This window comes from Amphiura filiformis, chromosome 7 (genome assembly GCF_039555335.1).
Source record: "Amphiura filiformis chromosome 7, Afil_fr2py, whole genome shotgun sequence".
In the NCBI taxonomy this organism is placed as follows: Eukaryota; Metazoa; Echinodermata; class Ophiuroidea; order Amphilepidida; family Amphiuridae; genus Amphiura; species Amphiura filiformis.
In genome coordinates this window covers 4,190,211-4,204,630 of record NC_092634.1, presented here as the reverse complement: position 1 = coordinate 4,204,630, position 14,420 = coordinate 4,190,211, and the positions used below count along the sequence as shown (strand labels likewise).

The 14,420-nt window shown below is 38.0% G+C and overlaps 2 protein-coding genes across 2 annotated transcripts; both read right to left on the bottom strand.

Moving 5' to 3' along the window:
• Window positions 1-3,155: 3,155 nt before the first annotated feature.
• LOC140156648 (uncharacterized) lies at window positions 3,156-8,855 on the bottom strand. Its single transcript, XM_072179584.1, has one exon. The coding sequence runs from the start codon at window positions 8,801-8,803 to the stop codon at window positions 6,845-6,847; it is 1,959 nt and encodes a 652-aa protein (XP_072035685.1). The 5' UTR covers window positions 8,804-8,855; the 3' UTR covers window positions 3,156-6,844.
• An 802-nt stretch (window positions 8,856-9,657) lies between these two features.
• On the bottom strand, window positions 9,658-13,775 carry LOC140156229 (uncharacterized). The gene is made up of 3 exons (XM_072179227.1): window positions 13,556-13,775; window positions 11,333-11,684; window positions 9,658-10,752 (listed from the first exon to the last, which is right to left on the bottom strand). The coding sequence occupies exons 2-3, from the start codon at window positions 11,645-11,647 to the stop codon at window positions 10,021-10,023; spliced, it is 1,047 nt and encodes a 348-aa protein (XP_072035328.1). The 5' UTR covers window positions 11,648-11,684; window positions 13,556-13,775; the 3' UTR covers window positions 9,658-10,020.
• Window positions 13,776-14,420: the final 645 nt, after the last annotated feature.

The following is a 14,420-nucleotide window of genomic DNA, read 5'->3' as shown; positions in this document are numbered from 1 at the left end:
CGCTCGCGTCAAATCGTGAATCAACTCGTCGTGGCTCTTCACAAGTCTGCGGAACAACGTCTGGTTACAATATCATATCGGAAATAGAAAACCAATGCACATTATGGCATAAGTGATCTACTAAATTTACAAATTGTTACAGTTCATAGTTGCGCTGAGATAGAATTAACTTGAGGAGCAGCATGGCGAGTGTCCGTGGAAGTAAGAAGAAACCCCGTAACCCAGGTGTAATCACTACACAAGTTGATATGGCAGCAGTATATAAAACAATAAAGCTGAAGACAAGAAATTAGAGACACAGGTTGTAATGCTGAAGAAGCAAGAGCATTCAGAAATCGTCAAGTGTTTCAGGTAAGACGAATGCTCTGCGTGCTAGCCATAGGCTTCAACATAAAAAGTTTTGAGATATTTTCTCGCAATATCAAGAGCTATCTCAAGAACCAGTGAACCAATACCCCGGGGGGGCCACTCACATAATTGGTCTGTACGCATGCGTGACCAAAAAAACAAGGAAAAGGGGGTGTTTTTTTTAGGCAAGGTGAGTTACGCGAGTGACGCACTTAGGGTCTAAAAAACACTGATTTTCAAGAATAAGGGTAGTTTTCTGAAACTGAACAACTTGTTTAGGGTACCTTTTCAAATTTTTGGTAAATTACGAGTCCGAAAAGGGTACATTTTTTCATTTTTACTGGCCAAAAAACTCATTAAGGGGTAAATTCTATATTAAATTACCTTATTAAGGGGCTAAATTTGCTGATAGGGTAAAACTCGTGTAGGGGGTGTTTGAAAAAAAGTTGGTCACGCATGCGTACAATGTCATATTTGAGTGACCCCCCCGGACCAATACGAGCCTTGTTTGTACACATTTTAATGCGTTTTAATGCTGATGCCATAATATGGTCATGAAATTTTGAAATTTTTGAATTTGTAAAGAAAATTTGAAACTGACTTGTCGCTCTGATTGGTTCCCGCGTGTATGAAGGTTGTTTGAAACACATATGCTAATAAATGCATCACTTGTTGGGAGTGAAATTGTACAAAATAATAAACACGTAAAGATGTTGATGGGTCTAATGCACGAGGTCCGCATGGCCCTGAATTAAACACATCAACATCTCAATACAAGTCCACTATTTTATACAATATTGAGTGCCACGCATAATCTAATCTACTTCATACACAAGAAAGGAATGCCGTGATGTTGGAAATGCGAGTAAATATAAATGTATCGACCCGCAAGAAAAATTAACGCATCCGAATGCACTACGCGTAGTACGCGGAGTGCATTATATAAAAATCAATGCACTCTGATTAGTTCTCGCAAGGGTAGGGCCTATGTGAATAGTTACAAATACACGGACTGATAATTAGCAATAACTTTGTACTTTTGTTTTTCTTCATACAGTGAAATCAAGCAACTCAACAAAACGCTAGCCAGCATGAAACTGGAAAGAGATTTGATGAGTCATACTTTCTCTGAAGACGAATTAGACGAATGGGATCAAAAACGAATACTACCAAGAGATATGCACACCAGAAAATCTAGACATGCGGGTCACGATCAAAGACACGCCAACACTGAACACGTGGGTCAGGACCAAAGACACACCAACATAGAATCCCAAACATCATCTCCTTCAATTGATCCAAGGATAGGTGTGCAAAGTAACGAACTTATTAGCAATTTACCGAGCTTACATCGAGAAACAATGCTATTAGAAGAGAATACTTTCACGCATGCTCGCGTGACAAATCAAACCGATTCTATATTATTACGCACAAAGTCTGCAAACACGTTGTCTACATTTCCTCAAAGTACTGCAAGATCCAGTAGTATGACAGATGCAAGTGTGGTGGTTTTTCGTGATGTAGATGTCCCATCCAAACGACCTTTGACCCGATCAATGAGTTGTCACGAAAGCAGCCGTAGCTTATTTCCCGCTGTTGAAGACATCAGGAAAAGTGACTTAAGAAGACGATCTTTGCGTAGAATCAATTATCATGATCACACCGTAGTAAGTTTTCCATCATTTGACCACTATGGACAAGACAAAATACACGAAGACTGCGATCCTAATCCACAGATTCGGGCATTAAAAGAAGATATGCGACTTAAAAACGGTGATTTATCGGAAAGAGTTCAAAACTTTCTCGAAAGAATCTCCGCAAATAACATGAATACTAAGCAGGAATCTAGAAAGAAACGAAGGTCTGCGACAAGAAGATTCCTTACTACTAGTATGTAGCAAGCGATGAGTCGCGACCATTACTAGGGGCTTAAACACTACAGTCCTACAAACTAAATGATATCCATATGTGATGCGATCAAATATTCAAATTCACTTGACTGGGGTTTTCTGAAAAATGAAGTTTTGTAAATGCTTTTTACTATCTATCTTATAAGAAACTGAAAATTTAATATTTCCGAGTTCCGACTGATTTTTTTTGATCGCATCACATAATATCTTTATTGCTATGTTCTATCTACAAATTGTAATAAATACAAAATGACATGCATTATCATTTTTACGGTGTTAGCTTTAATCAAGTTCAATTCACTTACATGTGTCCTTTACATAAAAGATTTGGTGGACCTGAAAAGAGCTGTTCCAGCGGACTGCCACTGAAATGTTAATGGCTCTGAATGGTATATCGATATGCTTTAGAGAACTGCGTACAACCGCTACACTGTTAGTATACAAATGAAGAGCTTATTTCCAAACCGTGTTAAGTCCACAAGATTCACTTTGAAGAAAATCAGGAATTTTCTTTATGGCAATGAAAAAAAGTTCGATTTCTATAAAATTACAGTGAAGTGAAGGTGACATATATAGGACCATAAAAATATGTTAAGTTAAAATCTAGAGACTTTTGATTTTTTTTAATGAATTAATTTGTTTTAAAAATAGCATGGACTTAACACGTTTTGACACAAAACGCAATTTCTGGCATGGATTGGACTTAACACGTTTTGGAAAAAAATCGATACTTTGTGGGTCAATATTTCGGGACTTGACTAATTTTGGGAAAAAAAACACACATTGCTGGATAGCCCTAGTTACTCACAACCCATTTTCATCAAAATCTCAATTTTGAAGGTGGGTGGACTTAACACGGTTTGGAAATAAGCTCTTCAAATATTGAATGTTTATGAGTTCAGTGGTAAGAATTGAACTCAAAATATGGACTGTTCCATTCAACGAGGCTTTCCCGAGTTGAATGAAACAGTACATATTTCACCGAATGGAAATATTCTTTCAATTGAACGAATAAAAACAGTCAATATTTGTTTTTTATAACTCATATTATAAGTTCCCTTTCATCTATTAATTTTATAAATCAGGAAAATAAAAAAGAAATTAAAAATATCTCATGTATATTTATTTTAGAAGCAAACCCGCACCTAAAATTGGCGAGTCGAGGTGGAAACATCTCGCTATACGCTCTCGCGACTGTCAGCGTTGCTATGGTAGCCCTGGTCAGTGCAGTGGAAAAATGACTATTGCACTGGTGCGGAATGCAATAGCCTTTTTCCAGCTGGCTGCTAAAAATTGCAGAAATAATCAATAGTAATCGGCCAATCAAATTACAAGAAACTTTGTATGAGTTATATAATAGCCTTTATGTGGTGCAGCGGGAGATATAAAATCATGAGCACTGGCAAAATATGATGCGCGAGGCAAAAAACAATGGCAATTATGATGGTTCGCTCGCATACTGTCAGGCAATGACGTCACAAGTCAACTCATCTATTCGCCGTAGAAGTGACGTATAATTAATCGGATTAACTATCATAACAACAGATGAATACAATTTTGAATATATCGCCCTGCACTACAACGTTCACACGGTACATATGCATTGAACAATAGATGTCAAAGAATAGGGATAAAGACCTGGATCGTAATTATATATAATATTCATATCTTGCTGATCACTCGCATCTGTAAGATTCGTATCTTTGAAAATAGTGGTATTGTATTCAATCTATGATTGCAGACAGACACAGGTGATAAGTGCAACCTGCTTGTAGTGCAGGGCGAAATATTCACAAATTATATTATTCTATTGCTATGGTAATTAATCCGATTATTACGTCACTTTTACGGCGGCATAGTACATGTCTCGTTTGTACTGAAGATTCGATGGTTCTGAAAAGATCCGTTCAAACGGATTTCCCCCCACTAAACGGACAGTGTCATTTATAGTAATGCATCTTTCCTACAGAAGAGTGGACTCCCCAGGCCTTGCCGTTTGAGGCGAGCGAACGCTCTCGCCCGATTTTCCACTCGCCATAGACACTAAATATCGCTCGCTGCGAAACTCCCAAAATTGAATCCAATTTCAGCACTTTCAATGTATTCGATTTATATATAATTACGATCCAGGTCTTTATCCCTATGCTTTGACATCTATGGTTCAATGCATAGGTACCGCGTGAACGATGTAGTGCAGGGCGATATATTCAAAATTGTATTCATCGATTGCTATGGTAGTTAATCCGATTAATTACGTCAGGCTTCTACGGCGACTTCAGACGATGTATGGTCCCTTTGTTTTAATACATACACAAACAAAAACCGCCTTTTAAAAAGACATGACTGGTTAGATATGCAGACTTGGAAGTAGTCATCCAATACATCACCTCAGGTGATATACAATAAGCAAAAGAATTAAGGTGCCAGTTAGGTTTACCCCCTGTATATCCCAAACAAAGACAGGTATTTGAACCAGCAGCCAATAGCTGCATCGTTTAGCTCGAATTTAAGACCTTATTCGTTGAAATCGTTCAAGAAATAAAGACACGACGATCCAAAAACCCAAGGTATATGTAAATTCAAAAGTTGCAGTTTGCCCCATTGCATACCCGAGTGATTTGAACACAAAGCGTTCTTGAACTAGTGAACTAACGCCGTACCTCCATTGATTATCAGCCCGTTGAGACTGGCGTCGTGCTTTCATTGATTAGAACACAAAAGTTCAACTTTTGATTTTGTTTCTTCCTTAGGTTTGAGATCACCGTTATACAGGGGATATATAGGGGTGAACATAACTGGTACCTTTATAATTCTTTGTCTTTGTCTTACTGTATTTTTCTTTCGATATTAGGGTTATGTTCACACTAACCCTAACCCTAACCCGGATATCACCTGAGGAGATATGTTGGATGAGTATTTCTACGTCTGCGTTTAGATTCCCTCGGGTATGACTCTTCACAGCCTGATCGTCATAATCCTTCCTATTTTTAAACAAAGTCTACATATTGATATACATGTGTCCTATAGTCAAAACCAGTGCACAGTATACCGTAGAATTCCGTCTACAAGCATAATTATATGCCTCTAAATGAGTCTTTGATTGTTTTTACGAAAGAGACGAATAGCAGATACTTCATCATTCGGAGTTTGAGCAACTATATTACAGATACAAGCGACTGTACAAACATGCATATTGTAAGACCAATCTATAGTAATATTTCTGTGTGGGTGTCCACCTTTCGTCTCTTTCGTCATGTTCGTCAAAAACACTCATTTAGAGAAATATATGCCTGCAGACGGAATTCCCCGGTATAACCATTCAGCTCATGGTGCACATACGTCCAGGGAGACTAAGAGAAAGGTTTGTTGTATATATTAGGTTCATCTGGATTGTCAATTAAAATTTCAAATCCATTTTGTGACATTATTATGTTTTAATCGATCCAAGTTGTGATAATATTGGATCCAAAACATAATAATGATAAAATTGGATGCTTTACGCCCAATATTTATTGGTCTCGCTATGAGTTGTAAAATATTGGACTCGACTACGTCTCGTCCAATATTTTAAAACTCATAGCTCGACCAATAAATATGGGCTCAAATCCAATTTTATATCATACCTTGTTATAGTATCCTGATGCTGCTACGTATAGCACTTTATCAGCGTAGCAACCTTGCTAACTCCAGTTCAAGAAAGAAGAAGAATCAAGGTTGCCAATCTGATGAGGTACTGCATAGCCACATGAAACTGTATGGTGTTACTAAAATAGTATTAATTCACATTAAACGGGTAGAGCTTATATAGATAGCTTTGATTTTCTTTAAAGGGGTGAAGATTACATACAGCCAAATAACTAAGTATTGAGTAATGAGGCATTGAGCCTAACGGAGAATGTCACAACTAGCTGCTTCTATGGACCATGGCTTGCGCTGCACTGGGAGAATTTTTTTTTTTGTTCGGGTTTTGACAACCCTGGATAACCCAAGAAAGCTTCTATTGAAGCTTATTTCCATTGGGGTCCATTTGAACACCGGGACGGGTTGGGAACAGTCAGGGGCTAACACCCTACTCTTTTCGAAACTGGCTGCAAGATACATGTACAGGTATGGCTCTCTGTACACGGGACCGACGGCTTAACGTCCCCTCCGAAGGACGGAGTACTTTCATGATTCGTTTACCCAATTCTAAATTAGCCATGGGGAGAGCGGAAGTCTGAATTTAATCTACAGAAGTTGCCAATTAAGTTCAGACTGTTTTTTTCCAAGTCAATATCCCAGCAAATCGCCACCGCCGGGAATCGAACCCGGGACCTCATGCACTAAAGGCAAGTACCCTAACCATTGCGCCACGCTCTCCCTTTAATAGCCTTCCCTTGTATATATTACGCCGCTGGACATTATGTTACACCTTTTTATTTATCTGTTGAGGAAGTAAAAGACATCCCTATTGTACAGGTTGTTTATATTGTTTGAAGTTTTAGCGCTAAAATATTCTCCCCGGGTCTCTTCTCCGGTGAACAACTTTGATGGCTCGCAACTGACAAATTGTTCGATGCGATTATCCAACAGATTAAACTTTCAAATCAGTTCAACTGAAACAATTTGACCTCTTGCTTGTCGATTACTGCAAGTTGATCACCATCTTCATTGATAGCAATGTCCCACGGTTGTTGTAGTTCCTTGGTAACAACTTCAAGATAATGACCACCGGAAGAATACCGATAAACGGCCGCTGGGTTGTTGCAAGCCACGAGAACCTCGTTAGCTGAAGCACAACATAGTCCAGTTGGATACCAGTTTTCTTCTCCTTCCGGTTTTTCAAACGCGTGAAGATGACTTCCTGTGATGTCGTAGACATGGACAGTGAGATCATGAGAGGCATGGTCACTAACGAAGATTTGATCCGCAGAAGAGACTGCAATATAGTAGGGAAATATTGCAGTTTCAAAGCTCGAAACGTGAGATCCGTCTTGATTATGAACGCTTATGCAGCGGTTACTGCTTCCGATATAGACTTGCTGGTTGCGGCATATTGATAACCCATACAGTTGAGTTCCCTGGTTGTATACCCATTGTCCGTCCACCAAATGCGGTGTTCCAAAACGACGTTTGAAATTTCCCTTCGAATCGAAAACTTGAACATCTGGGCCCTGGTCGGTGAAAAAGTATTGGTCATCATCTTCTATTACACCTATAGCAACAGCCCATGGTCTAGAGCGAGAAATGTTGGTGTTGAGAGAAAACCTGCGTTGTCCCGACTTCTGGTCATACACTTTCACGATACGCTTATACCGATTGTTATCCGTCACCGCTATGTCACCGTTGCTATTGAATACAACACTTCTGGGAGTAAGAACATGACCAACGCTTTTCTCCACTGACCATTGCTCACACCTCTTAAGAATACCTAGTCTATCACTATCAGCAAAGTTGGTCACCACATCTTCATTTGGAACAAACTTGACTTTTGCGAATGATTTGCGAATAGGAGGTGGAAGACTATCGCAAGATTGTTTCATGTTGTTGGCTAGTGATGAATACATAGTAGCTACGTCATGAATCGATCCGTTCTCTGTGACTTTCTGCGTCATCTCCAGCGCGGTAGTTAATCGTATTCGCATCAAGTTTACACTATCAAGATGAGCCTCGATGTCCTTATCGCGTCTAGCTTTTAGTTGTTGCAGTTCCTTTTCTTTTGCCTTTCCGATCTTCTTCAACGTATCAGTAACTGAAGTGACTGCCGTATCCGTAGTCTGTTTGATCGTAGCCATGGCATTCTCAAAAGCGACGTCAAGATCAGCCTTGATTTGCTCATCCGTTGCGATCGCATTATCGAACTCTTTTGCAACTGGTGCACATTCTTGAGCAACCTTGAGAAGATATTCAACCCTTTCTTTAGCAGTGCTTTCCAGATCTACTTGTTTGTGATCAGGTCTCGGATGGTCAACAACGCAACAATCTCGACAAATCGGTTCATCGCAAGTTTCGCAGTAAAACCGCAAGACTTCACCTTTGTGTTTCGAACAAGTCTCTTGTTCCGGAAGATTGTGAATCGTAGGTTTACCCGAGCGAAGTTCATCAAGAGTAACCAGCTGATGTTTCTGTAGAACGCGAACCGATTTATGAACTTCAACGCACCTGTTGCATAGAAAGTCATTGCATTCGACGCACCGTTGCACTGCGACTCCAGGAGTGGTATCACTGGAACAAGACGTACAAGGAATGACAGCGTCCTTAATCTGAAGTTTCCGTTGAATAGACTTGCGGTCTTTCATTTTAGTCACGAAAAAATTTGACCGAAGATTTTGGACGCCACCCTCTGGTAGCGGGAAATCCTCGCGACATGACGGACACGATATAACGTTAGTGTACTTATCAGGATGTTTGTTAGCGGTGCTCTCGTACCAGCTTGTCAAACACTTTTGACAAAATGTATGAAGACACGGTAGTGCTTTCGGTTTGTCAATGACAGCAAAACATATCCCACAGTTTAATTCGTCGTCAGAACTGTCGTCGGCATTTTGAAGCTTAGAGTCAGCCATTTTATAATGCACAAAACAACACAATCATTTCATAGGTATACTAAATTGTGAATCGGTCATCCTGTGCAGTTCAGATAAGTACAAACCAAGCAAGCTAATCAAAGTCCACTGTATGAGTTGACTTTGTACTGTACGCTTACCATCACACGACAATGACCTATATTGGGTTATTTCAGTTGATTTCCGTTAATATTCCACACAGGGAGTGTGAATTTCAAATGGGGTTCCCTGAATGGGTGACTCCATTTGAAATCTACACCCCCTGTGCGGGAGATAAATGTCATGTTTTTACATTTACCTTTTGTAACCTGTTAAAATTCATACAAATCTACTTGAACAAGGGCCAGCAATTATTCGTGATGGCATATACATCATATTTCAATAATGATGCCTATTTGCCGTTGAAGTGACGTATTTAATCAGATTAACTACCATAGCAATAGATAAATACAATTTTGAATATAACGCCCTGCACTGCAACATTCACTCGGTACCTATGCATTGAACCATAGACATGATAGATGATGTCAAAGAACAGGGATAAAGACTTGTATTGTAATTCTATAGAATTTGTATATTATGCTGATCACTCGCACCTGTTAGAGTGCAATCTGCTTGTAGTGCAGGACGATCTATTCAAATATTGTATTCATATATTACTATGGTAGTTAATCCGATTATTACGTCACTTCTAAGGCGAATATGCTTTTATTTTTTATTTTAAGAGTGAAATGCGTGATAAACAAAATTATTTCCCTCGCGCAATATTCAAAAACATCACGCCTTTGTTGTCGTCAAGGAGATTATGAAATACGGTTCTCATACAACAATAGATGGTCAAAATGTTTGTTTTATTTTTTTATTTTGATACTCAGCAGTGAAGTTGTTAAGGGGCTGTATCTGTTTGTCAATCTAAGTTTGAACAGCAACCAAAAATCATTAAAGCTGACATTATTGTTAATGATCCCCGGGTACGGACTTAAAATGAAATAAAAAATTCTTTTAAAAGGGATGTGCTGTGACAAGGTTGTTCACAACTATTGTATAGTTTCACCTAATGTCAAAATTGCAGATATCGTGGGTTTGGTCAAGAAATGCATATCTGCACTAGCTGCCCTGTAGCATGTGACAATTTCTGCATTCAATTATGTACACATGACATTTAGCAGCTATTGCAGATATACCGTTCTTACACTACACCCTCGATATATAAATTCTCAAATAAAATCTGTCGCATTTAGAATTGAGTCAGCTCCAACTGCTCTACGAAACCTCTTTTTATCAGCCTCAACTTTTGCTATGAACTCGTTAATTTTAGTCTGCATGTGAGCCTGCTCAATTTCCCTCTTTTCAGCTAGTTGTGACAACCACAACCTGCGTCTTAGTTCTATTTCAGCTGCCGCTATGGCATCTATATGTGTCAAACGAAATAGTTCACGACGAGAGCGTCCACGTTGTAATGCTTCAGAGGCTGTTTTTGGTCTGACTTGGGTATGCTGTGATTGGTCGTTTACAAGTGATGGGAACTCATTTGAATCTGGTCTTTCAGATGACGTAACAGGTTTCATTTGAATATCATAAAGTTCTTCATCAACATGATCAGTTGATCCTACATCTTCCAATGCAGTACCACCCGAAAGCCGTCTTACTTCCACTCTTCGTGACGTCATTCTACTTCGTGCACGAAAAGCGGGAGCAGAACTATTGCGTCTTCGGGACATTTTGTCGTCTGCCCTTCTCACATTATCTGTGCTTCCATGTGGACTTGGCGTTGATGACGTAGAAAGCGGACGGGTAAATACCGGTTCTGTAACCGGTAATACCGGTTTATCTGAGACGTGTTGTTGCGCTGAATATTCGCTATTGCTTGGCGTGCTTGGTGGATCTGTGTCATCGTTCCGATTTTCTATGTTCCGTACAAACGTTTCAGTTGCAAATGTCACATGTCCCTACAAAGCAAACAAACAAATAAACACAATAGAATATCAAGTAAATAAACAAAAGTATCAAAACAGGATATTACCTGAGACTGAATTAAAAAGACTAGTTTGCGTCTGACGTTATAGTCTGTCAATCAAACTCTGAAACGATTTGTTCACGATTTGTCGTGATTAAAATTTCTGAACGCAACGATATAACAAGGTGATATTATTTTCATCTTCAAACAACAAGCCGTCTCAAAAATTATCTCTTAGCAATATCACTGCTATGCTCTCACATAAAGGTTGTAATGAATGCTCCTGATCACTGATGGGATTGCCATTTGAAAGGCTGGAATGTTCTTTGGCATCACGAATTTCATTGATATATTATATTTTGAGAATCGTGCATACTATGAACGTGACTCGACATGCTCGACTCCAAGCGCTCGACTTCGTCTTGCCTAATATTATAAACTTAATCAAAACTCGACTAATAAATGTGTGTATTGTGATCAACCCATCAAATTTTTATATCAACAAAGTACTTATCAAAGCAGGGGCAAATTTGCACATTCTCGTATGTTCATTTCCTTTTCATCATCAATACCTTGGATTCGTGATCATCTTGGTCATGTTCATCTGGAGTTCTAAGGTCCAAAGTTCTATTCTGGAAGACATTATCCGCCCTAGCTTTGTGCAAAAGATCTCGTTGACTTTTCAACTTAATCAACGTCCTTTTCAATTCATACTTCTCATGCGCCATATTAGCTCTACGTCGAACTCGGGTAGACTGCAAATTATCCACCGTTGTCACGAGTTTAAATTCTTCATCCTGATTGGCTAGTTTTGCCTCGCTATCATCGCAAAAACTCGTAGCACTTGAGCTTTGCAGTTGTTTTTGTGTATCCCCGTTATCCGCCATTTTGATACGGATGTTATTACTAGGAGTATTGGTTCATCTAAATAAGAAATGAGAAAGCGTTCTGTACAATATTATTAGTAAAAATAGGTTAACTTATATTCTTATAAATTGTACATGAAGGCATGATACTTATAAATTATTATCATATTTGCTTTAGCTTCTTTGAAATAAATTATCAAAATATAGGAACAATTCAAAGCTGCAGTAAGAATTTCATTTGAATGGACACAGTAGCACGTTTTTTCAAAGTAGTAAATGTGGGCGGGTGAAAATACTGACCAATCAAAAGACTTAATGAAATGACAGCAGCCAATCATGAGTGAGTTGGATTCATCTCATCACGTTTGTTCAAATAAAATTCTCACTGTGCTGTATTATAGGACAAAACTCATAATCTGATACCCCTTTTTGACATACCGTTCATATAAATAATTGTTTTTATTGTTTCTGCAGTAATACACGACAAAAGCCCATTTGTGATTGTACGACCATTCTCAACATATAAAGAAAATACACAATTCGCTCACAGAAATGATGAACCAGTTTACTGGCTTTTTGGACATTTTATATGTACTAGCACTCAGATCATCAGTCAGATGTTGGGAAAATGTAATGATCTGAATTTAGCTGCTCGTACATATTATACTAGGTATACCCTCAGACGGACTATGATTTTGTATCACGCGCTGTTGTAGATTAGGCCAAAAAAAAGGTTTGTCTCAAAGCTCACGAGAAATTTAAAAACAAATGCGAAATGGGATTTTTTTTTTTTATTCCCGACATTTTTCATGGTATTTTGAGAAAAAAGTCTGATTTTCGCCGATTTATTCTGGAAAAAACTTTAAAAATTTTGTTTTTTAAATAAAAAAAATGTCCGCATTTCTTTTTTGTCAAATCGTGCAATTTTACAAACGCGCGCGCAAGCTTTGAGACAAACCTTTTTTTTTTTGGCCTTGTGCCCGTTATAGGGTGATATGATTATGATGTGCAAATACTACATGTAGTAGTTAAATGGAATGGAAAATAATATTGTTTACTAATGTTGTTTTAAATATTTGCTTTAAGAACAAGTATTTCCCTACCAAGATAACGCCTGCATGGCACTAATGAATCCGGGACCTGAATTCGCCAGATAATTTTAAAACTAGCAACAAGACGGGAATGCGTGTGAAATAGTTTATAGGATTATAAATGGATTAGAATTAAGAGCGATTTTTCTTTCTATATAGACACTAGACAGTGGGGTTGAACCTTGGCAAAACATTTTATTTTTATACTTTAGATATTGTTCGTTGCGCCATGTCGAATGGATTTTCTTTCTACTTAAGATTCTTGCCTAAATAAAGTGAAAAAAAATGGGAAACTGTCGAAAGTTTTCCAAAACGGCACAAATTTAAATTTTTAACAGTGTTAATAATTAGCTAAATGTTACGCACAGTTGCCATATGTGGGCATAGATGTCTGTGCAACCAACCTGACGCTGCATAGCTGCTTGGCTCAACTTTTGAATTTTTTGTACAATTTTGAATAAACGTAATGTAAACTTTTTAAAAGTATACATTTTTCCAACAGTTACTTAAGTCAACTTTGACTTTGGACATTTTCCCAACTGAAGCCTTGAAAAGTGGAAGTGACAAAACATCACCTTATCAGACCATTTCACAATGTTAATGCTCTGCGCGTTAGCCATAGGCTTCAACGTAAAAAGTTTTGAGATATTTTATTTAAATATCAAGAGCTATCTTATGAACTACTGAACCAATACTAAGCTTGTTTGTACTTATTTTAATGCATTTTTTCATGCTGATTCCAAATATGGTCATGAAAATTTACAATTTTGAAATTTTTTGATTTTTGTCGCCTGCTGTCTGCAGTTTCACAACATTATACTAGTAATATACCACTTACCTGAAAGTTGCCATATATTGTTCACACATTATTTGTACCAGTCTTCACCGTGTCGCACTAATCGTCATCAATATGTAACTGATGCACCTATTTTATGTTAATTAAATCATCGAAAGAGCAAAACCTCCAAAATCATCTCAAATTTCCAAACGAAACGCTGGATGCAAAACGCTTTGTAACGAATCTGGTAATGGGACACCATGTACATTCGAGCGTTATACTTTCGTTATACTCCTGATGAGAAGTAAGATGGGTAAAACCACGCAACATTACATCGCTTGATTTTTTTAAATTAAGTCGCGTGTTTCTAAAAAACGTTCTGATGACATTTCAATGGCGCATTAAACATGCTAAAACTAGAAAGTTTTCGAAAGATTTTTCAGTTGGAAACTGATCCTGATGCGTCTAGTAATGGTATATCCAGGGATATCCAAGCAAAGGGTTTGGTTTGCACAACCTTGCTTGCAGCATTAATAGTCAATGAATACATGAATCAACATTGGTAGACTCTGTTTGTTGACAGTTGCTTACCAGTTTAACAGCATGAATAGTAATCTCAAACTGTATTTGCTATTGCTTGCTATGTCTATTATTTCTCACTATTGAACCAATGTAAACTAATGTAAGTGAGTTTAGAACTCTAGGTGAAGTGTGTCAACGTTCGACATGAGGTGGACATTTCACACAGAGAGAGTATTCATGGAGTAAATTGAATTTCAAATCATTTTAATTTAGTAAAGAAAAAATAATGAAATATTAGTGGGCCTTCTATCCTCGAAGTTTGATCGTCTCTACTTGAACAAAAATTACATACAGGATTACTTCAATACTCTACTCTAAACACATGTCAGTAACCAAGCAGTTG